Below are 27,967 nucleotides of genomic sequence, written 5' to 3' on the forward strand. Positions count from 1 at the left end.
CTGGAGAAGGCTGCCCAGGGCTGTGTCTGGATGGCTTTTGAATTTCTCCAAGGATGGAGACTGCACAACCCATTCCAACATCAATCCTGCTGACCTGGAAAAGTCTTTCCTTAATTTTGAATGGAACCTCCTGTGCTTCAGTGTGTGCCCTTTGTCTCATCCTGTTTGTTGCTGAAGCTTTTGCACTGACCTGATATCCCAGGCTGGCCTCTGAGCCTGGCTTTGTCACTGTATCACCAGGCCTGTGCAGCTGCACTGGGCAGAGTGCAAAGGCAATTCCTCTCCATGAGATTCAGAGAATTGCTTAGGTTGGAAAAGACCTTTCAGAGTCCAACACTGACCCAGCACTGTTAAGTCCCCCACTAAGCCATGTCCCTAAGCAACACATCTTTTAAATCCCTTCAGGGAGGGTGACTCAACCATTTCCCTGGGCAGCTCTTACCAAGGCTTGGCATCCTTTGGGTGAAGAAATTTTTCCTACTATCCAACCTAAGCCCTCCCTGGTGCAACTTGAGGCCATTTCCTCTTGTCCTATTGCTATATTAATCCAACACCTGACTCTGCTCCCATGGCACTGCATTTACAAACATATCATTTCATCAGCTCAAATAGATTTTTTTTCCCAATTAACAGAAAGATCATCACAATAAAAGCTAGGCTCATGTTACTGCTCTTCATCCTGCAACAGCTTGCTCACTGCAGTGAACTTCATTCATTGGTAAAGGCAAAAGTGTACACAGATAAAGAGAACCCTGCACACAAACCTTGCAGGCCTAGGCTCTGATACTCTTTCTAATTTTTTTTTTCATGTATTTTACAGCCAGGAACATAAGAAAGTACCTGAGAGGGAGTCAGGGAGAAGAGCAGGGCTTCTGTGAGCAGCAGGCCCTGTGCTGCTGAGGTTAAACAGGCTGCAAAGAAGGGATTAGTAATCTCCCATCCATCCATCTTGCTCCTCCTTCCCTGCATAATTGCAGGTCATTTGAGACACACTGCCCAGCTGGCATTTTCTGGGTTCCCCAGAAGCAGTAGCTGCCATTCAGCACCACTTTCTTAATCTCAAATCTGTTGCACAGGTTCTCTGGGGAAGCTGAGTGCTGCTCTGCCCTCCACCAGCACGGCAGTGAGGATTCCCACTCCCTCTCGTGGGTGCCCTCGGAGCTCATTCACCAAATCCTGCAGCTTCACTGCCACTGGCACCCCTGGCTCTCAGAGGAGCAGCAGCATTGCTGTGCTGGCCCCTCCAACCTTCCTGCTCAGGTAGGAACACCCTGACCTGGCCATTAATATCTAATTACAGATGGCAATAGCAACCTTGGGGACCTGTGTAAGAGTTGTTACTCCTGTAGTAAAGCAAAAGTACAACTGGGTTCCTCACAGGGCAGTTTCCCAACTGCTCACACTTCTGGAGAAGAGAACACCAGCAGCTCTGTCCCTTGAACACAGAATAAGGATTCTCACTCTGTCTTTCCTACAATGACATAAACAGAGTTTTCAAGGGGAAAAAATAATTCTTATTTCCTATCTCACTGTCATTTTTAAAATTACTGAATTCTGCAGCATTCAAAGGATTACTATTCACATACACGTACCTGCTCCTCTGGCAGAACAAATCGAGTAATTTCTGTTTCTGCTGGAGCTTTCAGCATGCAGACAAAAACATTTTTTATTCATCAGTGGTAAAAGGCTACAGCCATTTGACTTTAAACACAGACATGCTTCTGGGCTCTCTTCCAGGAAGTCTGTGTCACCCAGGCTTTAGATCGATATGTTTGTCTGCAAAGTCACCCTTTTGATCTGTAATTTTTCATTTTGACACAAGAAATGCCTTTTGGTCAAACTTCAGCAGTCCATTAAATTCCAGGCATAATAGAAATGAGAATCACATTCCTTTAGCCATGTGAGGATTTCCACAGTTTGGGGTTTATTTACTCATGGGTTAATTTACTCTGCCATATATTTGGGACTCAGACAATGCTGCAAATACTGTTCTGTGCCTCATCTGAGCTCACTGCCTCCTGCCCAGTTTGGGGTGGTCTCACTGGCACTGGCAGCTTTATAAAACCCTTTGTATGTTTAGTTGTCCAACCTGCAGGAAATGCTGTTGAGGTTTTGGACAGAGCACATGGAGCATCCTCCCAGCCTGGCTGTGCTGTTCTCCTTTCAAAGAGGGGTCTGGGCTGCAGGGACAACCCCCACAATGGGAGAGCAAACTGTGCCAGGCCCATGGCCCAGCTGGCTCAGCCTGCTCACCCCTGGCACACCACGCTCTGTTTGCACAACCCAGCACTGCCCTTTTCTTTCCAAGGTCAAGGTTTCAGGCCTTGGGTGCCTGGGCTTTTTTCCCCTCTCTCTTCTCCCTCCCCCCTGTTTTATTTTTTTAAGGTGCCAGCCATTCCATGGAAGGATAACCCAAAAAGCAGAGAGGTGGGAAATCAATCCAACACATCATTAATGGGAGAGGCAGGTCTGCCCAGCTTTTGGGCCAATCCCCCTGCCTGGCTCCATCAGCAAGGTCCGAGCAAGGCTTTCCAATGATCTCAGTGCTATTTCTGACCCAGACACAGCTCCTGCCGTGTTCCCAACACTCTGCTCTTTGCTTGCTGAAGTTTGACCCAAGGGAGGATGCAACAGACACTCAGGAGAGTTGCAAAGCGCTGAAAATGTTCATATAATCCAAACAAACCCCATTATTTTCAGTGCCCATTCACATCTTACCTTTAAAAAGCAAACATTTTCTGTCAGCCTCTTAAACACACATAACTCAGAAATACTGCTAAAATTGAAAGTTTACAAGAAATACTGTTAAAATTGATTAATTTTTATACTTATTTTAAAGCAGTCAGGAAAATGTCTGGATTCTGAATAACTGGTTTGTCAAGCAAGAGAGGACAGGGAATTCTGTTTTTAAATGTGGCCAAGATTTCCAGCAGTAACACATCTTTTAAGTACTTTAATTGTAATATGGTTTTATTAGGTAATTAAGAGGGGCCTCATTTTAATCCTCATTTAATAGCTCCTCATTTCATAGAGGTGTTATATTCAGAGAAAGGCAGCTCAGTATTTTCTGGGGAAAAAAAATCAAAGATCTTAAAGCAACTCAAAAGGGCCACCTAAAAAATTTTATGTTTTCAGTCAGGACTTGTGTCCAAAATAAACAACTCTTTCCTCAACCCACCAAAAAACCCTAAGCCAAACTCATCCCCAGCACAGCTATGATCAGATCATAAATGCCTTGATTAAAGTTCATTGGCTGGCACTTCAGGACTTTAGCTACTAATTAAAACCAAAATCAAATTTATTGCCTGAGTGAGCAAGAAGAGGGGGTGGGAATTTGGGAGGTGAGCAAACACGTGACCTGCCCAGCACAACCCTGCCCTGGAGACAACAAGGGCAGGATGGCCCACACAGAGCTGCCTGTCCCTGAACAGAAAGGATCCCCTCGTGGTGCTGTTCCAGAAGTGAAGATGACAACAGCAATCCTGGGCCAAGGCTTTCCCGTGGGCCTCTCCCTGGGAATTCAGCAGGAGCCTGTGCAGGACGCTCCCCACAGACACCTGGAGCTAGAAAGGAATATTCCAGTTCTGCAGAGACTGAAGTTAAGCAACTGGTGAGCTGCCTGGATGTGTTATGGCCACAGAGAACAGCGATGCCAGAGCTTTATTAAAATACCTGGTTCACAGTCCTGGGTTCTTGGCACACGTTTGGGCAGGACCTGGCTGCTCGAGTTTACAGGATGGGAAACCTGCTCCAGGGAGAACCTCAGTTTCACAACTGGTTTCGACCAGAAACAAACCCACAGAATTCTGAAAATCCCTGCAAAAGCAGCAAGATGGCTTTTGAACCAGTAGAAACATTTTGGTTTGACATTCTGCTGTGAAATGATGTAGGGGAAAAAAATAAATCAAAAGAGGGTGTTTCAAAGCTGGAACTTCATCCTCAAAAGCCTCCAACAGAGGTGATGGGATTTGACAGCGCTCTATTTTGCAAGTAAAATAGTGTCTGCATTTTTCTAAACAAGTTCTAAACTGTATTTCCTGCTTTTATATCAAAACATACTACAGCTTGTTTTGTGGCTTGCTAATAACATCCTGCACAACCATTTTGTACAGACCTCCCCAAACACCTCGTGCACACACACTTCCAGTCCCTGCTGAGAAAGGCAGACAGCCTCCTGCCTGTCAGGTCCTGGCCAAGTGTGGCACAGAAAACAGCAAAACCAGCTTTTTCTTAAGCATCAAAGGAAGATTTGAAGAGGCTCCTCTGCTCTGCCCAGATATCTGGCTATTGCTGATTTTGCAATACGATGACTCTACTCTTGACATATTTCAAGCTCTCTGAAAGCAGCAATAACCAAAGTGATGTTATACAGAGGCAGCAGAAATGCTCTTGCATGTGTCATGGTTTGCACAGACTGATCAGGAACCAAGCAATTAGGGTAAATTCTGGTATAAATGGTACAATCTCATGGAAAGGGTGGTCACACATTAGAACAGGCTGCCCTGAGAAGTGGTGAAATCGTCATCTCTGAAAGGGTTAAAAGATGTGGATGTGGCAGTTGAGGACACGGTTTAGGGGTGAACGGGGCAGTGCTGGGTTAATGGCTGGACTCGATGATCTTACAGAGCTTGTCCAGCCTTACCACTCGCATGATTTTAACTGCACTAAGCACTTGCTTATTCCAAGATTCGGCCTGTCTATCTGTGAGAGGTACATCAAATCCAGCACGTACGGAGAAAGCACCAGCAGGAGGATTCCTCACACTGAGCGCACCTAACACCTGCCCTGCAGCATCACAGCGCAAACATCTGCTTTGTTTTAGCTGTGATTCACCCAGTTCAGGACATAGGTCCTGAGGAAAACGCCGAGAAGTGTGTGCAAGGATCTGGGGGTGACACCGGGGCTCCGGTACCACCCACGGACCCCTGACCTGTTTTGCAGCACAGACACGCGGGGCTCGGGGACACCCGGCCGGCCGCACGTTGGAACTTCCCCCGTGATCCGCAGCTGCCTCGCGGGGCTCCGGGGCCCGATCACCGACACTGACAGCAAAAATGAGCCGCAAACGAGGCGGCGTCCGCGGCCTCCCCGCGGCGGGGCTGCCAGCGCACCGCGCTGCCTCGGCAGGCACGGACGGGGTTCGAACCCGCGATCTTCGGTTTACGAGACCGACGCCTTACCACTTGGCCACCGCGCCCGACGGGCTGGCTGCACCCGCGCGCCGCCAGTGGAAGGCAGCGAGCGGCGCGGCCGGGCCGGGACAGGCCGGGAGGGGACGGGCCGGGCCGGGCCAGGCCGGGAGGGCGGCCCGGGGCGGTGGGACCGGGGCGGGGCGGCCGCGCCGTGCGGGGGCTCCCGCGGGCACGTGAGGCCGCGGGGCGGAGCGCCGGGAGCGGGAGCGCGGGCGGGCCCTGCCCCGCCCGCAGAGCTCGGCATCCCCTGCCCCGTGTCGCTGCGGCCGCGCTCCTCGGAAAGCCCTTCCCGCTGCCGCCACCCCCGCCGTGTCCCCGGTGTCCCCGAGCGCCGCTGCTCCGACACCGCGGAATCCCCGGTGATGCTTTGCTTTCCTTCCTGCCGGTGTTTCTCACGGCAGAGGAACGCGGAGCATCGCTGCGAAATCACCGAGCAGCCTCGGGAAACAAACAGCCGCTGTTCGGAACGAGGAGAGCCCTGCCAAGCTCGCACACGGCTCCGGTGCCTGCTCCCGGTTCGGGGCCGGGAGGGTCCCCCGGGGCAGGAGCCAGCGCTGCGGGGGGACACAGCTGCCCGGGCACGGCGGGGACTGTCCCGGCACGGCGCGGCTCCGTTCCGGCACTGCCGCCGCCTCCCCAGAGCCAAACAGCGGCGTTTCCACCCCTTCCCTTGGGACGCTATCAGGCGGTCTATGTTTCCTGATATTCAAACTGAATTTTCACATTTTACTTCAAACCCATTATGTTCTGTTTACATAGTCAAATCATAATAGCATAAATCATAAATACAATACTGGATTATTAGTATTTCCTCCTTTGGGTTTCCAGCTACCAAATATTTAGTCTTATGGCTAACCCTTGGTTAAAACCCAAGAAATGAATCAGCTCTCATTTTTATCACCACTAGCTGTAGGGCAGGAGGGAAGAATTTGAAAGTTGTGGTTTTGAACTATTATTTAGCATTGAATTGAAAATTTTCATCCTGTTTTCTAGTTTTGAACCAATGTTGGGCAGCAGAAAGTAATCTGGTATTGTTTTGGCTTACATGCTCCTCCTGAAAACTACATGCCAAAGCAAACAAACAAAAAGCAACAAACAAAAAACAAACAAAAAACCCCCAGGCACAGTTAGAACCAATCTGACATAGTAGAATCACTTTTTCACTTTATGAATTTGTAACCAGGCCCCACTCTCTGCTGAATCAGATCTGAGTTACACAACCTTTATTACAGGCATGCAACCTGCATTCACAATGTGCTCCTTGCTTGAATAAACCAAACCCATGAGGCTTGATCAACTCATTCCCAAGAGAAACAGTTGCTTTCCTGAGGGTCCCATTTTTAGGTCTTCAAATAAATACTGCAACAAGCCTATCCCAAAAAAGTAAGGTTTACTTTTTGAGGGTACAGTCATTTGGGAAGTCAGGATCCCAGCGATATTCAGATCCTGAAAACAGCAGGATGGCAGGAGCCGCTGGAGTCGCAGAACTTGCAGATGTTTTGCACCCTCTGGCCCTGGACTTTGCATTTCAGGGCAGTGAAACGTCCGTGAGCACAGGGCAGCCCTGGCAAGGCTCCTGCTCCCTCCCGGGCTCTGGCAGGGTGATGGGAAGAGCCCCGCTGTTTTCTGCTGCAGGGAAGCTCTGCTATGCCCGTGGCTTGGCCCTGCTGCTCCCTGCAATGGGGCCACTGAGAAGGGGCTGCACCTTTAATCCAGATTCACACAGAATTTCCTAGAATGAAAGCAAGCCCCCCTGCTGCTGCTGCTGTTCTTCAGGGCATCCCCCATTCCCTGCTGTGCACAGCCAGAGCTCAGGGACAGGCCTGGGCAGGGTTATTGCTCTCTCAGGTGGGACAAGTGCTCAGGCTGACCAGAGGGTTCCTAAAGGGCTGACAGCAGCTCTGCCCTGTGACTGCTCAGGTCTCAAATAAAGGCCTGAGCACGTTAAGAGAAGCCACAGGGTGGCCAAGAGAGACCGTGCTTCACAAAACACAGCCAGCAATTTTCTCCAGGACAGCAGGGAGGGACAAGCACAGCCTTTCAGCAGCTGAGTTCCATTACCTCTGTTGGTGCCACAGCCCAACTCCTCTGTCTTTTCAGCAATGGTTTGTACTTGAGTTATAGCCCCTGTTGCACACTATCACATCAAAATACAAACTGCATCCTCGTCTGCTCAGGCACAAAGATCCCAGTGTGATGGAAATTCAGATTTAAGCACCATGCCAGAGGACACGCTGACATATGATCATTGCAAAGTCATTTAAAAATCACCAATAACCCAAATAGTTATAGTTATACATCTGGGACAGTCTTCAATTTACTGGTCATATGCAACCAAAAAACATTGGCTCTCAGGACAAATTTCACCCTGAGTTATGCAAGCCACGAGAGTCCCTCCTGCACTGCATGTGTCAAAAGGCATTTAGGGTGGAGTGACACACCCCAGATCCCAGGCTGCCATCGGAGATTCAGGACAACATTGAAACATGGGCCATCAGGAACAGTGAACAGAGCAAGGGAAAACATCAAAGTCAGGGCCTTGAGACTGCTATGCTGAAGAAAATATGTCAGCCAAGACAACCTGAGCAGATCAGAGCCTGCTGCCAGACTACAGGAGCTGCCTGATGTACTCCCTTCTTGCTCTCATGAGATGTATTTCATCTGTCTAACAGTCCTCCTTGTCACTCCCCAATTCTCTTACAATCTCTTTCCTACTCTGCTAACCCCAGTTAGCCTCTGTCTGCCTCCAAACCCACTTTTCCCCCCCAGATGATCAGAGCAAGGCAACAATCACCTCCCAGGAGTTCTGAGCTTTAATTTCTGATTGTAAAATGACCGAAGGGTCCTGTGTCCCACCAGCCCAGTGAGAACAGCACAACTTGCTAGAAACTATTACAGACTTTGTGCTATGTGGTGGGGATGATTCCTGCCCCCAGAGTAACATGTGATTTGTTTTCCCACCGTGTCTTTCTCATGTACCAGCAAGTAACTGCTGTGCAAGTAGGTCAGTAGTACAGCACATTAGAATGAGCTGCTGAGATTTGGGAACAAAACTGCTCCCTATCTCTCTGGTGAAGTGTTTTTTCTTTGAGCCTGTTATAAATCTGAATATCCAACATCTCATTGCTGGGAGGAATCTGGGAACAGGGAAGATAACACATGGGTACATTGCTCCATGGATTATTCATACAGTGTCTTTGCTCTCGTTCCCCAAATATCTGTGCCCACTGTGAGAAAAGCTACCTCACAGCCTCATGGGATGATACTCTAAAAGACACATACCACATTTAGAGACTATTGTCAGTCAAATGAAAGCTGTTTGGTATAGTATAACCACTTGAAGACCATCAAAATATTTTTGAAAGGAACAAATTTGCCCTGAAAGGCTTGAACTGACTAGTGAAGTCTTTTCAAAATTCCCTTTCCTCTTCTGCCTTGCTCCAAGCCCAACTGGAGGCAGAGATCTTACCACCCTAAACTCTGCTTTGTATTTTAAATAACATGCCATAGGCTTGGTTCCCTGGCTCCCTTCACTATCTTTCACACAGGTGCGAAGTGGTCACATTTTGTTAGCCCGAGGACACGAGGTGACACTGGACGTGCAGGCTGGGGGTGGGAGCAGCAGCTTCTCAGGAGTTAAACTTCAAGCCCACGAAACCCCTGTGGAAACACATCCCTACCACCTGCAGCCCGTGGCTGTGTCAGGGTGGGCTTTGCTGACATTCCCAGGCCAACCCTGGTGGTTTCACCTGAGATGCTGCTGGGCAGCTGGGACAGGGCAGGGAACTGCACTGGGCTGCTTGAGGGGACACCTCACCCTGGGGTGTTCCCAACACATAACAAAAGGCTCCATTTTTCCCAAGTAAGGAGCATCCAGCATTTCTCTGGGCTGACAATGTCTGCCCCTCTGTCAGCAGCATTTTCCCAGAGCACTGAACCCCTCTGTTGGGCAATGTGCCCACTGACACCAGCTCAGGACTGGCTGCCCACAGGGACCGGCCCATGGCGCACTCCCCTCCCTCCACACAGATCTTGCAAAAACCTGCCTGGAACCTAAGCTGCTCCTCACTTGTCATTCTTTTGACTCCAGCAGTTAAAACAAAACCCAGAGAAGAAGCCAGCAGGTCTGGTGGCTCAAACTGGAGATTAAAAGAAAAAGTTACCTCAGAGTGTGGGTCCAGCAGGCCTGGGTGTGTCCTCCACCATCGCACCTCACGCAGAGCCTGTTCCGCCAGCTCGGGACGTGGGGACTCCTGGCCTGATCCAGGCTGAGGGTCCCCCCTGGTCTGCACAGCTGGCACCTGGGACAGGTCCTGGCTCCCAGTCACGGCCAGAGGTGTCCCAGCGCTGTCCTGGTCCCTCACAAAGGGACAAAGCCTGCGGTGCTGCTGCCAGGATGGCCCTCCCAGGAGCCTCGGCCTTGCCAGGGGCCACCCATGGCAGAGTTTTCCCTCAGGACTCCCCCGCCCATGGCGGAGTTTTCCCTCAGGACTCTCCGGGGAAGCTGCTGCCTTCGGCTGAGGTGTGAAAGTCCCCTCAGCACGTGCCCTGGGGTGGGCACTGCTGGCCATGCCAGGTCACACTGCCCCAGCCCTGGATCCCCCAGGACACAGCTCCAGGCTGTGCCCTCCCCACAAACAGCTCCTCAGGGAATGAGCCACAGCATGTGCTCATTTGCTACGTGGGTCAGTAAATAATTGTACTTAAGTTACATAAAAAAGCTGGAGCCAAAAAGCTGCAAACAGCTCCCAGCTGGAGTTCCATCAATAGAGAAGGGCAGGGCTGTTGGTGGAGACATTAATGGGCTGGTCCTGTGAAGCTTGGGCTTGGAAATTTAACACAACTGTGGATGTCAGGTAAGGCACGTACTGAGCAAACATCTTCCCTGGTGCCATCTGTGTAATTTATGCAAAGTGAATGAAGCTGGTGGGAACAGAACTGGGCAGTCCTTCTTTAAATGAAGCACAGAAATAAAGGTGGACCAGTGAGGAAGGTAAGGAGGGACATTGAATCAGTCACCCACCACAGACAATGCTTTAGTCATGCAGGGAAAGCAAATAATTTATTTACATTTCTGATTGTACATTACAGCTACCTGAAGGATCCACATCAGCAAGGACAGCTTTATTGTCCCCAAAAAGTATTTCAAGAAAATACAGAGAAAATAGTGTAATGGCACATTGCAACAGTACTGACATCACTTCACTGATGTTATAAATTACAGAATGAGATTAAAAATAGTCATTTGCCACTTTAGCTGGCTGCTTTTTTTCAGTAACAATGGAGCAAGTGAACTTTGCTCATTTTCATACCAAGCAGCCTTTAAAATAAAAAATAAAACCACCTCCTTGCTTCTAAAGCAGCTTTCTTTCTATGAAATGGGTGTCCAATTCAGTAAAAAAAATTCTGCTCTGTGAGAATGGAACATATTCTTTCATAGATAAAAACTTGGTTTTTTGAAAGATTTAGGGGATATTGATGATTTTTTCCTCGAGACTTACCACAGTTTATTGTCTCACTGTCTGGGGGCTGGTGAGTGGGGTATTGATAAACAACAAGGTGTGAGAGGGGGAACAATTTGAGGATCTCATCAGACGAGCAGGGTCAACACTCCAGAAACAAAACCACCAGCTCGAGAAGAGGTTGGAGGGAGGGAAGGGCACTTCTAGGACCAGGGCCCTCGCTGCCAGTTCCAGATGTCCAGGCTCACAATGCATCTACACAGCTTCCCAAATGCTGTGGGAGAGTGCTGTGCTACAAACCCCAAGGGAAGGAGTTTGTTCAGCATCTGCCAAAATGTGAAGAGCAAGACACCCAATCTCTCACATCTGCAAGAGGAATGCAGACCCAGGGTCTGTCCTTAGGAAACGCTGCCACAGAAGCCAGGCAGGGAAGACAAGGAAAAGAAAAGATTTTAGGCACTCTAAGATGGAGAGTCTATCAATTGGTAATGCTATTTCTTTTTCCATTTCAATGGTCAAAGTAAATCACTTGCCTGATCCCACAAAAATAATCCCAGAATGGAAGTTAACCTGAAATGGGCAATGTGTTCAAATGAGGTTTTGGTCTGGTGCCCATTTCAAGTATAAAAGGAAGCAAATTTGCTTTAATGGAAATAAAAACTATAATCACCAAGTCAGGACTGTAACATTTAATTAAGTGTTTTATTATTTTGAATTAACTTAAGCCAACGAGTGGATAGAATTGGTCTCAAAACAATACTAAAACAATAAATCTGCAGTGTGTGTGACATTGCCTTACAAGAGACCAACCATCTGACACAACATTCCTAAAAGAAGACAAAGAACTGCTAATTATGTTAAATTTCATTTGCTACGTATTTTAGACCATGACCTAGTGCTTCTAAAAAAACCTGTACAAAATGAATATTTTTTACATCTCAGAGGCACATGAATACAAATCTGATCTATTTTATATATACACATGTACATTACAAGAAACCAGATGATTAAAGAAGTGTATATAAAAAGTGTCCAAAACCAGATGATAAAATGTGAAAATAAAATGTACCCTCACAACAGAGAAGTAAAAGGCACAAGTACTAAAATATGTAACCATGCAAAAAAAGTGACTAGTCTGTGCAACAGAGAAAAACAAATGGCTCTCACAACTGATTTTACAGTAATTCTGAAAATGTCTCAGCATTTAAATATATATCAGTGCAACATTTACTGCCCTGTAGTGTACTGAAGTGTTCACAGGATACTAAATTCTTGGTTCTCCTTCTGATGTCCTTTCTCCAAAGCCAGAGTAATTTAGCTATGGATAAGGTGGTAAATAAATCAGGGCTGATGCTGGGCAGTGTGAGTTCATCACTGGGAGGAGGAGTGCCTGCAGCCCCCTGACCCCTGCACAGATGTGTCCCCCAGAACTGTCACCTGCCACCCCTCACTGGGGCACAGCAGCTCTGAGGGGTGTGCAGGGTGTCACTGTGCCCAGAGCAGTGACAGCAAAGCTGACAGCTCAGGTGTCACTCACAGCACCTCCATTCCAGGGCTAGGTGTCCAAATTACACTGCAGAAGCCCAAGTTTGTTAATGCTTTCATTAGGTTTAAAGTCAGGTAAAACCAAATCTCCGTATCAGTACTAGTTTTGCAGTTGAACAGAAGCTGCAGACTGGAGCCAGCAGGCTGAGGGCCGGGTGCAGAGAGCAGCAGAGCACTGGCAGCTGGCTCCACACTGTGGCAAACTCGGGTAGTGTGGCCCTGTTGCAGATTCTGCCTGAGATCCTCAGGGGCTGCTGCTGTCACTCTGTGATGTGCTGGCCACGCTGAGCTGCAGGCCTGAGCCTCCAGAGTGTGCAGTGGGACACCTGCACAGAACCTGGCACATCCCAGGGATCCCTCACCTGCATCACCTTCAGCTTTACTCACCCCACCTGCCTGTATACCGTGAGAACCAGCTACAGTTTTCTCATGTACATGGGACACAACCAGTTTTCACAACCACAAAAAAAGGCAAGGACAGGACTGGTCTGGTATCAAAACAGGACTGAAATTCTTGCCTTGGTAGCTTAAGTCACACTAAAGCCAAGAATATTGAATTTGTCCCTCCCATCTGCTCAAAGCGCTGCCCCAAGGCACACAGACACCTGATGGTGGCTGGGGACAAGACCAAGAATGTAAATTCAACAGAACGCTGAGGAAGAGTCCCAGAAGGAAACAACTCTCTTGCACTTCAGACCAACTCCCAGTGCATTATGCAGAATGACAGGATTCAAACCCAGCACTGACTGCAACCTTCATCAAACTCTAAAGCTACATGCAGAGTCTCATTAACTAGAAACCCATGCATGATTTAACAGCAAACTGCTCCTAGGATCGATGTTTTGAATGAATTCAAAAATACTGAGATGCAAAGGAACAAAACGTCAGAACTGTGGTGCTATGTCCTTTAAAACCAACCAGTTGTGACTTCTTGACAATGTTTCTTGAGTAACAAATGACTTGACAAGAATATGAGCATTGCTGCTTACACCAGGAGCTGCTCAGTTAAAGTCTGAGTCAAGTTTTCACTTAAATCAGTATAAGCCAAGCCACTGATTTGGCAAGTGTTTGATCAGCTGCTACTTCCTTCCTTCCTTGGAAAAAAATCCCTCAGACCACACCATACAGTATTTGTTTTAAGAGAAAACCACTGCATATTCACTGCCATTAAAGAATGTAAAAAAAGCATTCTTTTATTTGTAAATTCTAGTTCTTAGACTCGTCACATGTCATGGGCACTGTGATGCACAGACCAGTGAGCAGTGCCTCGTGTAGCAGCCCACAATGTGTGTTTATAGATCAGCTTCCAAGCCCTCATTTACAAACCAGATTAGGGAGCCTAAATACTGCCCTAGATCCTCTCTGGAGAGCAATGCAGTTCCACCACAGTAAATGGAGCATTGCTGCACTCAGACAGCAAAATATTTGTTGATACACATCTTTGAGAATTAATAATGCTGTGTTCAACTCCCTACAGAGCTGGCTGAGAAATATCTGAATTTTTCCCAAAGACCGTGAAAGGAAAGTTGGCAACAAAAGTTCTTTGGATGCTGGGTTTCTTTGAAACTTCCTACATATTTGCATATTTAAAATTCCTTAAACATAGATGGGATAGTTACAATTCATCAATGTTGCACTTTAATATAAATTCTTTACAGCTTCAGTCTTAAATAGAAGCTATTCAAAAAGCTGAAAAATCTTTTGATGTCAAAGCAGTTTTGAATCAGCATCATTCTGAAATCAGAACTAGGCAGCAGCTGAAGACTGAAGTCTGGAGGGAAGCAGCCAATACCAGAAAAATCTTGAGAGACTGCATTTCTGGTACTCCTTGAGTGCAAGTTTTGAAAGAGGCAATTTTTCTGCAGTACCTTGTGTGGGATTAGCTTGACCAAGGGCAGCTTCTAGCCAAAAGCCAGACTGTCCAGAAATACCTGTAGTGGTCTGCAACAGGTTTGACCAGAATATCATTTAGCTTTTCAGAATCTAAGGTCAAGGTACAGTACCTGGGATTGTGTTTGCACCCCCAAGGGTTAACGAGAACCATGGGTTTGACACAGGAGTGTTTACTGCATCTGTGTATTGCTAGAGACATGATTCCACATTTCTGTGTCTGAAGTGATTTACCCAGGGAATGGAGGCCCTTGTTCCACCAACAGTAACACTGACAGAGGCAGGCTGTACTCGCCTGGCCAGCCTGAGAATACAAAGGATGTCCACAGCAAAGAAGTAAGAAATTTATCAGAGAACAGACAGTGAAGTTAGTGTCTCCCCATTTGCAACATCTCCTGTCTGTTCTGCCAGTGTCTGTCTGCCACTTGATCACAATATGCACTCTCTGCAACACTGCTATCAGATCACTCCCCTCCCTGCCCCAGTGAGCCACCAAGTGATCCTTTGTTACCAAATTACCTGCCTGTCATAAAACACAATGACTTCTTTTCTGGGATAAAAGGGTTCTCCAGGGCTTGAGCTGCAAGATGAGTTGCTCTAATATCTGTAGTTACTCAGTCTAAGAATGCAGTTGCTAATTAGTATTTTTAGAGGTGGATACCTTAGAGGAAAATATATCTGCCAGTGAAATGCCTCTCCCACCTCCAACTCACATTATTTGTCAAACATAGTAAGTATCTGGATATGATTTCCACAGTAACAGATGGCAGTACCACATCAAGGGCCCCACAGGAGCAGAAGGATACCTCCTTTACACAATAAAACACAGCTACAAACACCACCAACATGGTGGTAAGACATCTCTTCAAATGCAAACACTGGAGCAAGGAAGAGTTTCTAAATACTTACACAGCTGGGTACAGAGCTGAACAAGAAGTCTTGCAAGATTTAAGGAATTTCCACTGCTGAGTACCCTTGGCTAGAGCATTCCTTTTGGGATATCAGCCAGATTTGGTGACTACATGTCACTACTAGTGACTGTTCACCTCCTACATATAATTATCTGCACAAAAACTTGGCTCTCACTATAATAATGTCTTCTGTTCAAGTCCACAGGCTTTGCTTTCAGTGCAACAGTCCTCAACACTTCCACCCTAATGGGACTGGGCTTTAGACCACTGAAATTTTGAAGCCGAGTCCAGATTACCTAAAAATAATTAGGGGGGAAACATTCAGTCACCAGCCTAAGCTGCAAAAGCTTCACTCTAACTGAAATGCTCTGCATGAGAGCAGCACAGCAGTGCAACACAGCTCCAGAAGCAGGGCTGCTGGGTCACCCAGCCCTGCTGGTCACAACAGCCCCCTGACACTGTGCAAGAGTTCTCTGTGGCCTACAAAGAGTGAAGTCTCTGGCACTACCCACAAACAGCACCAGGCAGAGGGAAATGCCATCACCAAAGTGCAGGTGAGGAGTTCTGCAGGCAGGAAGCACCGAGCTGGCTGAACTGCTTCTCTTCCACCTTCTGGGCAGCACATCCAGAAGAAGCAGCAGGTGGGAAAGGTGGATCTGTGGGGTTTCCATGGGGTTCCACCTACTTCTAAACAAACAGAAGTTGCTGCAGTGTTACATCTTACACCATTCCCAGGTGGCAAAGGAGTGGTCTTTAAATCCTTTCCTCCAGATTACCCCAGAGCCTCAGGAACCCAGCCCTGTGACATGACAGACTGAAGCAGACTGTTCCATTTCTCCCAGAGCACTGCAGACCTGTGTGCACTGGGGTGTTGTGTCTCAGTCATTCCTCTGGCTCCTCTCTCTCTCCATTACTTTACACCTGCCTATGCAGATACATAGAAACAAACTGTTTTTATTTTCTTGCCTTCAAGAAAGCCTGATTTCAGCACGTCCTCTGCTTCCCATCACTCCAGTAACACATCACTGAAGGCAAGAGCACAGAGATTGCAGAAAAAAAATTATATATATTTACATCCCTAACTGAATACAGTTTTATGTATTCAAATTCAGGAATAATGCATCACATATACACACCAAGATACATCAAGAGAATACTAGGGGCAAGACACTGCCAACAGCAAGAAATACACAGAAAAGCACAGTCATTGCTACTGTAACATTCTCCTGGGAAGTGTATTTAATAGAGGAAACATCTCTATGCACTGGGGAAAGCCAAATACTCTGGCTGATTTTTCTGTGCCAGTTGGTGTGAATCAAAAGTGTGAAACTTTTACTTTAAAAAAAAAGTGCATGGAATAAAATTTGTTTTTAGCATTCAACTACCCAAACAATTCCATAAGCTCCTTATATAAGCTACATTATTAATTAAAAATGTCCTAGCCCTACAGTATAGATCCAGCTCTAGAGAACACAGGCACATGTTGAAGTCATCCCTATTTAAGGCAGCATTTAAGCAAACACTCAACTTTAAAGCTTAATGTTCTGTCCCACTGACGTCCATGAGCAGATGCAGCACACACTCAAAGTTCAGCACCTGCACAACTGCTCATCTAAACTGGGATGTGCTCCCTACTCAGAGCTTTAGATATGCACATGTGAGCTCAGTCTGGACTGGCAGCTTCTGCAAGATGAAGCTCTTTTCCTTTTGCCTGTCCTATAGGCAGAAGCCACCCTGTCCCAGACTATCCTCCACTGCTGTGCCAGGAACCAGCCGTTCTCTGCACAGCCTGCCCAGAAAATGCCATTCCCAGAGGAGTGCAGCTGTCTGGGGTGGGAAAGCAACTCAGCACATCATGTGCAGGGCTGGTCCTCCTGCTCCCCCTAAGGTGAGATATTTCATGTAAATATTTTGTTGTTCTGTTTCTTTTTTTTTGGTAAGAACTGGAATGTGTTCCTTCAGTGAAATCTTTAAAATCAGGGTGAGGGGAAGGGGCAGAATCCCAGAATTCATTTTAATGGCCCATAATATACCCCTGAAAATAGGGGAACAGATTTGAAACCTCTTTGCCTCAATGCTACAGGGACCCTGACATAAAAAACACACATGCACACACACTAGAGAGCAGGCTCAGAGCATCTGAAAGCAGGCTCCAAAGTGATCTTATATGAAAAACACTTTGTGCTGACAGTGGCAAACAAATGGATGGTGATTTTTCATAACTAGCAAAAATTCTGCAGTATCTTCCCTTCCTTCCCATTTACTTCGTGTATTTTCCCAAATTTTGTGTGGTTTTGGTGGTTTTTTGTTTTTGTTTTTGTTTTTTTTTTTTAATCTGATGTGTGGTTTAAGTATTAAAACTAAATCAAATAGGAAACTACAGTCAGCACCAGTCAGGAACTGAACCTGGGTATGTCAATTGGTTTGTGGTACCCAAATTCCTGGAAGAACAAAGAAAAAAATTCTTGCTCCTAAAGTTAGGGCCATATCCATGTTTCCATTGTCTATTTTTACCTTTACAACTAGAGGTAGAGTCATTTTGTCCAGTATCTAAAACAACATGATCCAGTTATATTGTTATTACATTAATATACAGTATCCATCTCATCACAGGTATTGAAAGTGCATGGAAAAAGTCTAACCAAGCCAATTCAATGACAAATAACAGTGTACCAAACATCATAGAAACACACCCGCGCACCCACACTCACACCTAGTGTGTATTATATCATTTATAGGTTCATTTACAGTATCAGAGTGCTGCTGAGATCCAGTGGCATGTGCAGAAATATCAGGCAGTTGCTGCTTTTCTTTCTCATATTCTCTTCAATTCTTTATTTCCAAGATAGATGGATTGTGGTCCAGGATTGCCAAAATTATCTTGTCCATATACTGTCGCAATCTGTAATTTATCTCCTCCTGTTCTTTGAGGGCTTCCATGAGCTAAAACACAACATTTCCAAGTTACTCCTGAAATATTCTCAGTAGTTTATGTAACAGCCTGAAATTGAGACAGGTGAGAGACCAGTGCCTGCTCAAGATCACCAATTCCTTTTGTGACAGGTTTTCTAACTCCAGCTCCTCCCTGTATCTGTACTAGAAACAAATCTGTAGGCTACAGATCTTTGCTATCAAAGGAAGTGGTGAACAGTCATCTCAGGGATCTTCTGGCAGGTCATTTGAAACAAGTTCCCCATCTAACAAGCTAATCCATCCTGCATCCATACCATGGATCAACTGCTTCATCTCCGAGCAAGAGCTTCATGATACTCAATTTTTTCATTACTACTGAAATCTAAACGTGTTTGCATGAAAGGCTGCTGAACGAAACAAATATGTCAGTGTTCTGCACCAGGAAAAACATGTGCTTCCTCGAGAATTCCTCTGGATTTTTTGAGAGATGTGCATACTCTCTCTCAAAAAAATCCCCAAAACAACCACTACATACTCCACAAGAACAATCCATTTGCTACTCAATGTTCTGTATTACATACATGTGTTTCACCAGATTTTTGGCTGTAAAAGGCCCCTCAACCTCTCTAAAGATGAAGACTGCTTTGCTTTTCATCTCTGAATGTTTAATGCCAAACTGAAAAAGCTGCCAAGGCATGTCAGAGCCCCAGATCCTCCTAAAGCTCATGTTATTTGCCTGTCCATTTTCATAAGACTTCACAGAAGTCCCACCCTGAATCTGCAGATTGTTACCTTTGTTCTGCTCATACAGGAAAATGGCACAATGGGAACAGTTTGTGCAGGTCTGTGAGGTTTTGCTGAGTCTGGGCCACTGCTTTCAGGCCTTTCTTCCTTTAAAGGGGGAGTGCTGGATACTCCTCACATGAGCCAGAGCCATGAGATTGAAAGGGACAAAGTCAGATTTTTCTTGACAATAGCAAAAGCCAGTTTGCTTTTACCTAATTAGAGCTTTACAAGCAAACAGCCTTTCTTCACAGTGCTCTGGTTCAGCAAGAAATTAAGTTCTCAAATACATAATTCAAGGGCCTTCACTTCAAGGGCCTGCCCAGGGGCTAAGGCTGACAGGTCAGTCCAGTACAGACTGGGTAAAAAGGACTTTTCTGTCTCACAACTTTTCTTGATGAAGAAATGGGAAATTCTGTCTGGAAGAGATAGAGCATCAAGGACAAACAATTCCTTTAATCTCCTTCACCACTAACCTTTCTTCCCTGGGAGCTCTCATCCATTGGCCTGATCTCACAATCTGTCCTGGAGCTCAGAGGAAGCTACATCAGCTGGACTCAGCCCACATACAAAGGAGTTCCCCAGAATATCTTTCAAAGCATTACCAAGTTATTAATTGCACAGAAGTTACTTTCTCCAAGAATTCAGCTCTGCTACAGGGAATATATAGCTCAAATATGTAAGTAAGAGCTTGTTAGTGAAGTAACATGAACTAAACTTAGAACAGAAAGTAAAAATTAAAGTAACTAGCAATGGCCATTTTTGTATGAAATTAATGTCATGCTCTCACATTACTCTGCAAGATGCAAAATGTTAGAACTGCAAAACAGTTCATTGAGATCCTAATAATTCAATTTTTTTTGAGAGAAAAATGGGAGAGTTATAATATAAGGATACCAAAACAGTGTTAGATTTAAGGCAATCTTCTAACACCCTTGAACTCCTAGCAAAGCAGAATTTTCTGTCGTTCATTTGTCAGCTTCAGAGAGTTCAACCTTGACAGTTGATTACATTGAAAATTGCATATTCTTGGATGTAGTACCTGATTAGAAAAGCACATTACCTCATCTCTCGATGCAGAATCAATTTCAGCAGCCAGTGACTGGGCCTTGGTTTGCGTTGCAAAGAGGTTTTTAGCTTCATAAAGACTGAGGCTTAGAATCTGTCCATTCAGATCATCATTTTGGTCACGAAGTTTCTGATTCTCCTATTTAAGGATGAAAAGACTGTTTTTTAAGTTCTTCTTACAAGGTTTCTTAAAAAAAATATTTTAACATCACAGGTAGCTTGGATGACATACAGTGAGGCTGCAGCTGACAGCAACTCCTACCTCCAGTGATAAGGCCTCCCTGCCTGAGTTTTCCTGGGGCATAACTTACATCACCAGTGCAAGAAGTCCTGCACAGATGCAACAAGCGTCTTTGTGCTTGTGTGAGAAAGGAGGGGACAAAATCTGAAGGCAGAGTGTTTGGGCTTGCATTTTTCAAGGTATTCCTGTACGTTTGATGTGGATTGAGAGGCCCTTCCCTGCTCACCTGCTTCAGCCGTTTTATTTCATGCTCCATTTCCACCTCTCTGGTTTTGGCATTGAATTCACTCAGGCTGGAGGAAGAGCTTCTGCCACGTCCAGGACGTTCACATTCCAGCTTGTACAGCTGCAGGTGCTCCAGCTCCTTCCGCAGGTCTTCGATGAGCTGTGGGCAGCAAACAGGCCCTGTCTGTGCAGCCCTCCCTGCAAACAGCCCCCTCTGTACTCCAGCAAAAGCACTCCTGAGCCTGGCTGAGGCCAGTCCTACAATACAGCCTCTTCCTCTTCCTTTGCAAGCACAGGTCCCCTTAAAGGCCCCAGAGCTGGCAATGGCTGTGATTCCTAAGCTTCATGCATAATTTCCCTTGCAAACACAGGGAAATGTTAGGGCACACAGTTCTCCAAGAGCTGTAAGCCCTTTGGGTTGGGGATTGGCACTTCTTAAGTATTCTTGCAGCATTCATTGCTCTGTGGGCACCCTTCCCACAGAAACACAATCCAGCAATAGCTTCACTGGATATTGTGCTCTCAGTGCCCATCCTGCCCATTCCTTTTCCCCAGGGCTTCCATGCAGGTGATACGAGACTGCCTGGTCTGACATCCCTCTTCACACTTACCTCCTGTGTGGCTTCCCTCTCCTTGTTGAATTCCAGCCTGTTCTGCCTCAGCTTGTCCATCATCCTCTTGTACAAATCCATCTCATCCTTCAGCCGCAGACTCGTGTCCTCCAGCCTGTCTGACATGCGCTGCCTCTCCTGGAACCAACAGGGAACTTCAGAACAGGGGGCGAGAGCAGGACACAGCTCAGCTTCACAACAGGAACCTACACACAGCTGGCCATAAACTGCCTTGTGTCTCAGGACATTCCTGCCCCTAAAGGTGACCAATGTTCCAATTCCATCAATAATCTGGTTTATGGGAGGAAAATTTAAGAAGCTGGGCCAAACACTGTAAGAGTTTGTTCTTACATAAACTGCTGTTAAGTTGCTCAAGGACTCAGGAGTTTTGTTACCTCATCCAATCTCTCCGTTTGGGATTTCAGCCGTGTGACAGTGCTTTTCAGATCACCATTTTCTTCTTCCAGTTGCTGAACCCTGCATTAATTAAAAAAGTCTTACAGCAAATACCTCCTTTCAAGAACACAGACATGCACAATAGTGTGCTCTAAAAAGCCATCTCACTTGAACTTGATAGAAAGACCAAATAGGGAAAATCTTTCTAACTACAGCACTTTTTAACATGCATTTTTGCTTGTTCAGTTCCAAGGCCCAAAATGCTACCCCAACCCTCAGGTTCTTGTGCTCCTAACAACAGGTAGCTGAAAAAAACATAAGATGGAAAAAAACAAACACAGGCACAAACATTTGCTAGAACTGGTCACAATTCCCTCCTTGAATGTGTGCCAAATATCCAGTTAAGCTGTCTACGTGGGCCACGTGGATTAAAGCATTAATGTAAAGCATCCTCCAAGCTTTTGGGCATTAGACATGTGACTGCAGAGCTACTCTACAGAGCTGCCAACCTGCCACCATCTGTGCACTGTTGCTGGTGAACAGCCTACATTTACAAGCAAAGTAAAAACGAAGAAAAGAGGCCCTTTCTCCCTGTTCAAGGCAGCACCAAGATGTTTGTTACCTTGTATTTAGCAGTTCAATTTCAGTGCCCTTCTCTTTTTCATACTTGCTGTAAGCTTCTCTGTGTCTCTTTATCTCTTCTTCCAGAGTCTGTTCTGCTGATGTTTCTTGGTCTTTCAATAACTCCTCTAGTTCATGAACTCTAAGGAAATCAGATCTCATTTCAGTAACAGCTTCAGAAGCAAATTCATTGCCTCTCTCTTTTCTGCCTACTCCTTTGTTTCATTCTAATTCACCATCTATTTTGGCATTTAACATCTCCCAGTATCTCTATTTACTAATAAACACAGAATTAAGTAGTATCAGTTCATCTAGTATTCTTTCAGTCTCATGAAGCTGGGACTAAGACCCAGCCTTCTGCTCTTGCTACAAGCAAGGAAAAAACCCCAACCACCAGGGGTAACCTCTCTTACAGCAGAAGCATTTTCTCTGTACAAGTCAGTAACATCTCTGTCAAAAACACTTGCCTGCAGGCCTCTTCTTGCTGAAAATTCAGCAAGGCAGCCCCTATTCCAGATGAAGCCTTATTTCCTCTATCAGCATTAAGGAAGAAGACTTGGTCATACTCTAGAGGTAGAAATATTCCTTCCCCACAGCTGTGGTGGTGAGGAGACCTGGCTCTGTGCTTTGTTACCTGTGAACCAGCTGGGTGTTCTCTTGTTTCAGTTTGCTCTTCAGGTCACCATTTGTCAGGCTATCGTTCTCCAGTTCTGTCACCTTCTTCTCTAGGTAGGTGACCTGGAAGGACAAGCAAAACAGACTCAGTTTGAGTCCCTCTTCAAACACTCCCTCACTATTCTAACTGGCATTTAGCTACTCTACCATTTTAAAAGGGGGCACATTTCTCTGCAAAGCCAGCAGCAAAATTAAGCCCCACAATTCTGAGTTCTCCAGACCCTGCACGTTCCTTGAGGGTGATCACTGCAAATACACCATAAAGAAGTCCTAACACAATGCCTAGAGCTGTGCTTGCTCAGTTCTTGCATTAAGCCTGAAAAGTTGTAATAGTAATGGAACATCAAGGACATTTTGAAATAAGCTACTTCAGATCATGGGTAGTTCTGAGCAAGATCTTGATCCCCTGACGCTGGGCTCCAGCAGGATTTGGCTGGGTACATTACTCACAGGGCACAGATTCTCACCTTTTCAGTGATATCATTATCACAGGAGTCTATACTGTCTCTGAACAAGTCTTCTGTGCTGCCATTACTGCTGCTGAAGTTACTGTTGTGGAAGAGTTGTCTGAAAGATCAGAAGGATCATTACTTTGCTTGATGAGGAGGGAGGACAAAGAGTCTGGCTTCAGACTTTGAACATCCATGGTAAAATCTGTGCAATCATTTCAGTTACAATTACAACAATTACAATTTAAGCCCAAGCCTTACAAGAGACTGGGAGCTAAATGAAGTCATACTGAGCACAGTCAATGACATTAGTTCTATGGAGTGAGTTCTTTGTTGCTTTTGATAGGATCTGCCACTAGCATTAACATAGTTTTAAAAATACTTAAGTCTTATTCATACTATGCACTGAATTGTATTTGCCTTATTACAAATTTAAAATAAGGTCACCACTGCACATTGGTTGGTACAGTTAAGCTAGAAAATTTCATACTCTAAGAACTTAAAAAAAAAAAAAAAAAAAAAAAAAACAGAAAAAAAGAAATATCAAGCAGTTCCCACTGCAGAATAGTGTCAGAACATGTAACACTGGAGATTATCTAAAATGTCCTTGAACCTTACAGCCTTCCCCAGACCAGGGCTGGTTCACTCAGTCAAAGGAAGATGACAATTCTGGATGTCCTTTTTAAAGGGGTGCTCTTGCTTTCCTTCACATTTTGGCAACAGCAGCAAGGCTCACATTATGAGGGTTAAATAAGCAGTAGCTGGACTGATAAAATAGCAGTACAAAGGAATACATTTGGCAGACAAGGAAGCAAAAATTATCTATATTTTTAACAGAGCTGTTTCCAGTTCAGGGGCCTGCTCCAAGAGGAACAGGGGCAACATTCATACCCAAACACAGGCCCCTTCCCTTAAAAACCTATTTTGGTACATTTTTATTTTTCTAAAATTATTCCTACTTCTGTTTTCCACTCCCACTTATGGAATTGTTATGGCTGATTCCATAATTATTCATACAAAACTTGAAGACTCTTACCTTCCAAAAGCTGTGCTTGATATTTTCCTGTTAGGGCTACATGGATACAGAAGGAATGATATAGAAATTAAACAGTTATTTGCTTCAATTTCAATTGCACAATGAAATATAATGGACATTTTTAGCCTACTCAAAAGATGATTCTGTGAACAATATTCTTTAACAACTGAATCAAAAGCTGCAATTACTAAGAACACAAAGATGAGTGAAGCCACAAATTACTGTGATCATTAATAAGTCAATTTGCAGATACTGTTACATGTAGCAGAGATTTGTCAGTGTAAATCCGAGCGAAACTAACATTAGAAACACCACAAAGGGACGCCAAGTTAGTGATGGACATTTATTCTGGATTTCCAGCTTTTAGATGATTTTATGAACAGTTAGTTTATCCTTCCCCATAATGCTTCCCAGTTCAGCACAGGAACTGAGGTCTTTCCATTGTTACAGTTCCCTTGTGCAGCCAGAGACTGGTGCTATCTAAATGAAGACCCTTTGCTGCAGGCAGCACTGGAATCAGATCAAAAATATCCTGCTGCATCTCCTGGTAAGAGGATGTCACATCTCTGTGTGCACAGACACAGCTCTTGGTCAGGCATATCCAGCCTCCCTCAGAAAATTCCCAAAGCCCTGGCTGCTCGAGGTCTGGATGTTGGCAGAGCCTTGCTAGGGCAGAACATTGTTCATGGCAGGTTCCACACTGCTGTGCACAGGGAGGAGCAGCAGGGCAGCGCTGCGTCCCAGGGATTACGCTGACAGGCAGGATTCACATCCAGTTTCTAGGGGGAGCTAAAATCCCACCAAATAATTCCCTTCAAAAACTCTAGGTGATTGTTAGAAGCACTTTCTAAGTGCTCAGCACAGCTTAGGAGTGATCAAGTGGCGAGTGGCAGAGAGAGAAACATAAGGAAAAGGCTGAAATGGCAAAGACCTCCAAAAGTAACTTCTGCCACAGGATTTATCATTTTTTTCAAGTATTGTTGACATAATTTAAAAAATCCCAGAGAAGCCAAGTACCTCTGCTGACCAGTAGCTTTAGGAGAGGTGTATGTAAGGTTATGTGCATTAGCCAAGGATCTGGAGATCCCTCCTTCCCACCTGGAGAAAGCAGGAGCTAACTGTAGATCTGCACTAAGCAGCACAGCAGATCCCACTTCCTGGGAAAAATTCCTTGAAATATCACTCTCACTCTGCAATCAAAGAGCTCATTGGTTAAAATATTTGAGTTTAGCAATGATATCTGCACCTTAAATCAGAAAAAATATTTAAGAGCTGATGAAGAACAGCATTTTGGTTTGGGCTACATATCCAAGTCTAAATTTCTTACTGTTTTGTAAGAACAACATGTGTAAGAAGGAATGGGATACAGAAGGGAGAGGCTTGCTCTCCCTCTCCTCCTGCTATTAGCCAGTCCCATGTCAAGGGGGCATTGCAAAAAGCAGTGCAATAGGCTGCTTACCTGTTTGCTTTCAAGTTTTTCAGCCTGGCTTCCAAATCGTTGAGGAGATTTATCTTTTTGCAGCACTGTGAGCAGTAAACATCCAGTAACTCGCTGTTATAAACATGCCTCATTTTTCGGGGGGTTTGGCCAGCACTGTTTGCAGGAAAGGAGAGATGTTACTGGCTGTAGTAACCAACCCACAACAGGTTTTCCTCGTGACTGTGTGTCAGAATCACAGATGAGGGACTTGAAGAACCATCTCTAACCACAGCTCATCTATGTCAGAGCTGATGATGGCCTGTGCTACTCTTAGGGCAAGTCCACCTGTCTGAGCTGAGGCCTTCCAGAGGATGTGGATATTTCTGGGTGGCAGTGGAAAGAATCAGTTTGGGTGACCAAAAGAACAGCAAAAGGTACATGTGGTCCACTGTGATGCACATAGCAAAGGCAGCTACATGAGTATATTCAACCTCAGCAATGTCCCCCTATCATCTTGCCCATCTTCCCACTAGAGCCTGGCATGCAACCTGAAGAGACTTCTCTCCAAGAGAAAGGCAGGAATATGAAGAAAAGAGTGGTCTGGTAGGAAGTCACATGAACCCCCTCAGATGGTAGGATGATAGGAACCCTGGAATGAGGAGGAAGGGAGAAGTGGACCCAGGTCTATAGAGGAGATAACAGTACCTCTTGGCATGATAAAGAGAAAATAAACTCAAATAAAAGACAGCAATCATGGCATGATGTGCACTGAGCCCCAGGAATGAGAATGGAAAGTGCTGCATAAACCTGAGGAAAGAGGGGATGGAAGACACCAGCCATCACCATGAAGGGGCAGTGGGGAGGGGTCTGGCTCTGCATGCATGAGAGACGTGGCCAGGCAGGATTGCAGAAATGCTGCAAACACAGGGAGCACGGGGGGGGGCTGCATGCAGAACAGAAGCATGCAGTGAGCTTGTCCTGTGTCAGCAATGAAGACAAGACCTCTGTGTGCTATTGATCCAAGCAGACAAATCCTAGAGAATCTTCCTGCTCAACTCTTCCCAACCCTGCTCACCCATTCCTTGCTTGGGGGAAGGACTGTACAGTCTGGACCTGCCTTGGCCACAAGAGGTAAGAGCTGCAGAGACTGAGGATACATGCAGGAGGCAAGGGCACTGCTCTGGATTTGTAGCTCCTAACAGACAGCAGCTCCTTGCTTATGTTTCCCAAGACATTCCAAGTCAGTAGGATGCTTGTTTCAAATAACCCCCTGAACATATTGCAGCAGTTCCCCTCACAGATTAGTGCTAAGGATTTGTAGTATCAGAATGCTAAACAGAAACAGCTCTCTTGTAAGTCTTCACTATACCAGGGTGGGTACCTAATGTGAAGTTGGTTTCCTTTGCAGCAAATCCCTTCCAGTACTAGCCCTGAACTGTGGAATTATTGTCTGCAATAGAAAGAAATCTCTACAAGTGAAATAGCCCAGTTATTTCAACAGAACCCAACAGAGGTTATCAGAAACAACATATTTGCTATAGCTCTTATTATTACATGCAGTCTGTCAATTAAAAGGCAGGAAATGAACTCATAATATTCTGCTTTTAAGGTGAGTCTACCTAACCAGTGTAAACTCTGCTATGGTCAGAGAAGAATAAAAATGAAAAATTGTTTGTTAATGAATAAGGAGCAACCTGGAAGAGACAGATGAGCCAAGGTCAGAGTAGGCGTTGGTTCTGGTCTCATCATCAGGACATGGGCTACTGGGAGTAAAATCCACATCATCTCCTTCCCCATAGTCTTCAAACTGCTCTTCATTACTGATCAGGGAGGCGGTGGAATAAGTGGAGAGGTCAGATGCTGCAGAAGGGTTGTGAGGACTTGACCTGAAACAAGAGGTCAAAACATCTCGAAGGCCGACTTTGATAGCGCCTCACCTCATATGGAACCTCCACCTTCACAGGCTGTCCCCTCTTTGAGGCTGCAACCCACCTTTGTGCTAAAGCCCTGAAGTGCTCAATGTACCTGATGTGCAGCTGACACAGTGCCTTGAGAGACAAGAGCATGAGAATCTATGAACAAGGTACCTGTGTGACAAGTTTGGATCAGCACAAACCATTTTGCTTTAAAGAGCACACTTTGATCATCCTCAGCCACCATTTCCATGTGAAGACCACATGGGGATTTCTGCTCTGAATGCAGGAACCATGCAGACAGCTCTGAAATGCATGGGATAGTGAGAGGAACATGTATAAGACAGAGGCTGTCACTCTATTCCACAGAGAGTTTCCCAGTAATCCAGACACACCCTCTCCCACACCCCAGGAATTCCAGCCACTCTCCTCTGTGTGGTCAGAAAGAAACCTCTGCTCACCCCTTACCAGAGTCACTAAAACTCCTGATGTGACTCATGGAGGCTGGGTTCCTCCCCTCCTTCCATCAGGACAAATTCTGTCCTGCAGAGGATATATGGACCACAAGAAAAGGCTGTCTAACTACCAGAAAAGTACCTGAAAATGATGTTAAATG

The 27,967-nt window shown here is 45.6% G+C and overlaps 1 protein-coding gene and 1 non-coding gene across 6 annotated transcripts in view; both read right to left on the minus strand.

Moving 5' to 3' along the window:
- Positions 1–5,125: 5,125 nt before the first annotated feature.
- On the minus strand, positions 5,126–5,197 carry TRNAT-CGU (transfer RNA threonine (anticodon CGU)). The gene has a single exon. It is a non-coding gene; the product is annotated as a tRNA-Thr (tRNA).
- Positions 5,198–16,922: 11,725 nt separating this feature from the next.
- Positions 16,923–27,967, minus strand: part of RAB11FIP4 (RAB11 family interacting protein 4) — a 109,911-nt gene continuing 98,866 nt past the window's right edge. For 4 of the 5 annotated variants that reach the window (XM_058038563.1, XM_058038567.1, XM_058038568.1 and 1 more), the window contains 11 exons: positions 27,133–27,324; positions 25,478–25,612; positions 24,019–24,054; positions 23,001–23,100; positions 22,493–22,596; positions 21,860–22,000; positions 21,237–21,318; positions 20,842–20,979; positions 20,232–20,390; positions 19,760–19,903; positions 16,923–17,943 (listed from right to left, as the gene is read on the minus strand). In XM_058038563.1, the coding sequence (XP_057894546.1) occupies positions 17,827–17,943; positions 19,760–19,903; positions 20,232–20,390; positions 20,842–20,979; positions 21,237–21,318; positions 21,860–22,000; positions 22,493–22,596; positions 23,001–23,100; positions 24,019–24,054; positions 25,478–25,612; positions 27,133–27,324 (1,348 nt within the window). In that variant the 3' untranslated portion in view covers positions 16,923–17,826. The remainder of the gene's footprint in view (positions 17,944–19,759; positions 19,904–20,231; positions 20,391–20,841; positions 20,980–21,236; positions 21,319–21,859; positions 22,001–22,492; positions 22,597–23,000; positions 23,101–24,018; positions 24,055–25,477; positions 25,613–27,132; positions 27,325–27,967) is intronic. The other variant, XM_058038564.1, reaches the window with a different exon arrangement.

This window comes from Melospiza georgiana, chromosome 21 (assembly GCF_028018845.1).
Source record: "Melospiza georgiana isolate bMelGeo1 chromosome 21, bMelGeo1.pri, whole genome shotgun sequence".
Lineage (NCBI taxonomy): Eukaryota > Metazoa > Chordata > Aves > Passeriformes > Passerellidae > Melospiza > Melospiza georgiana.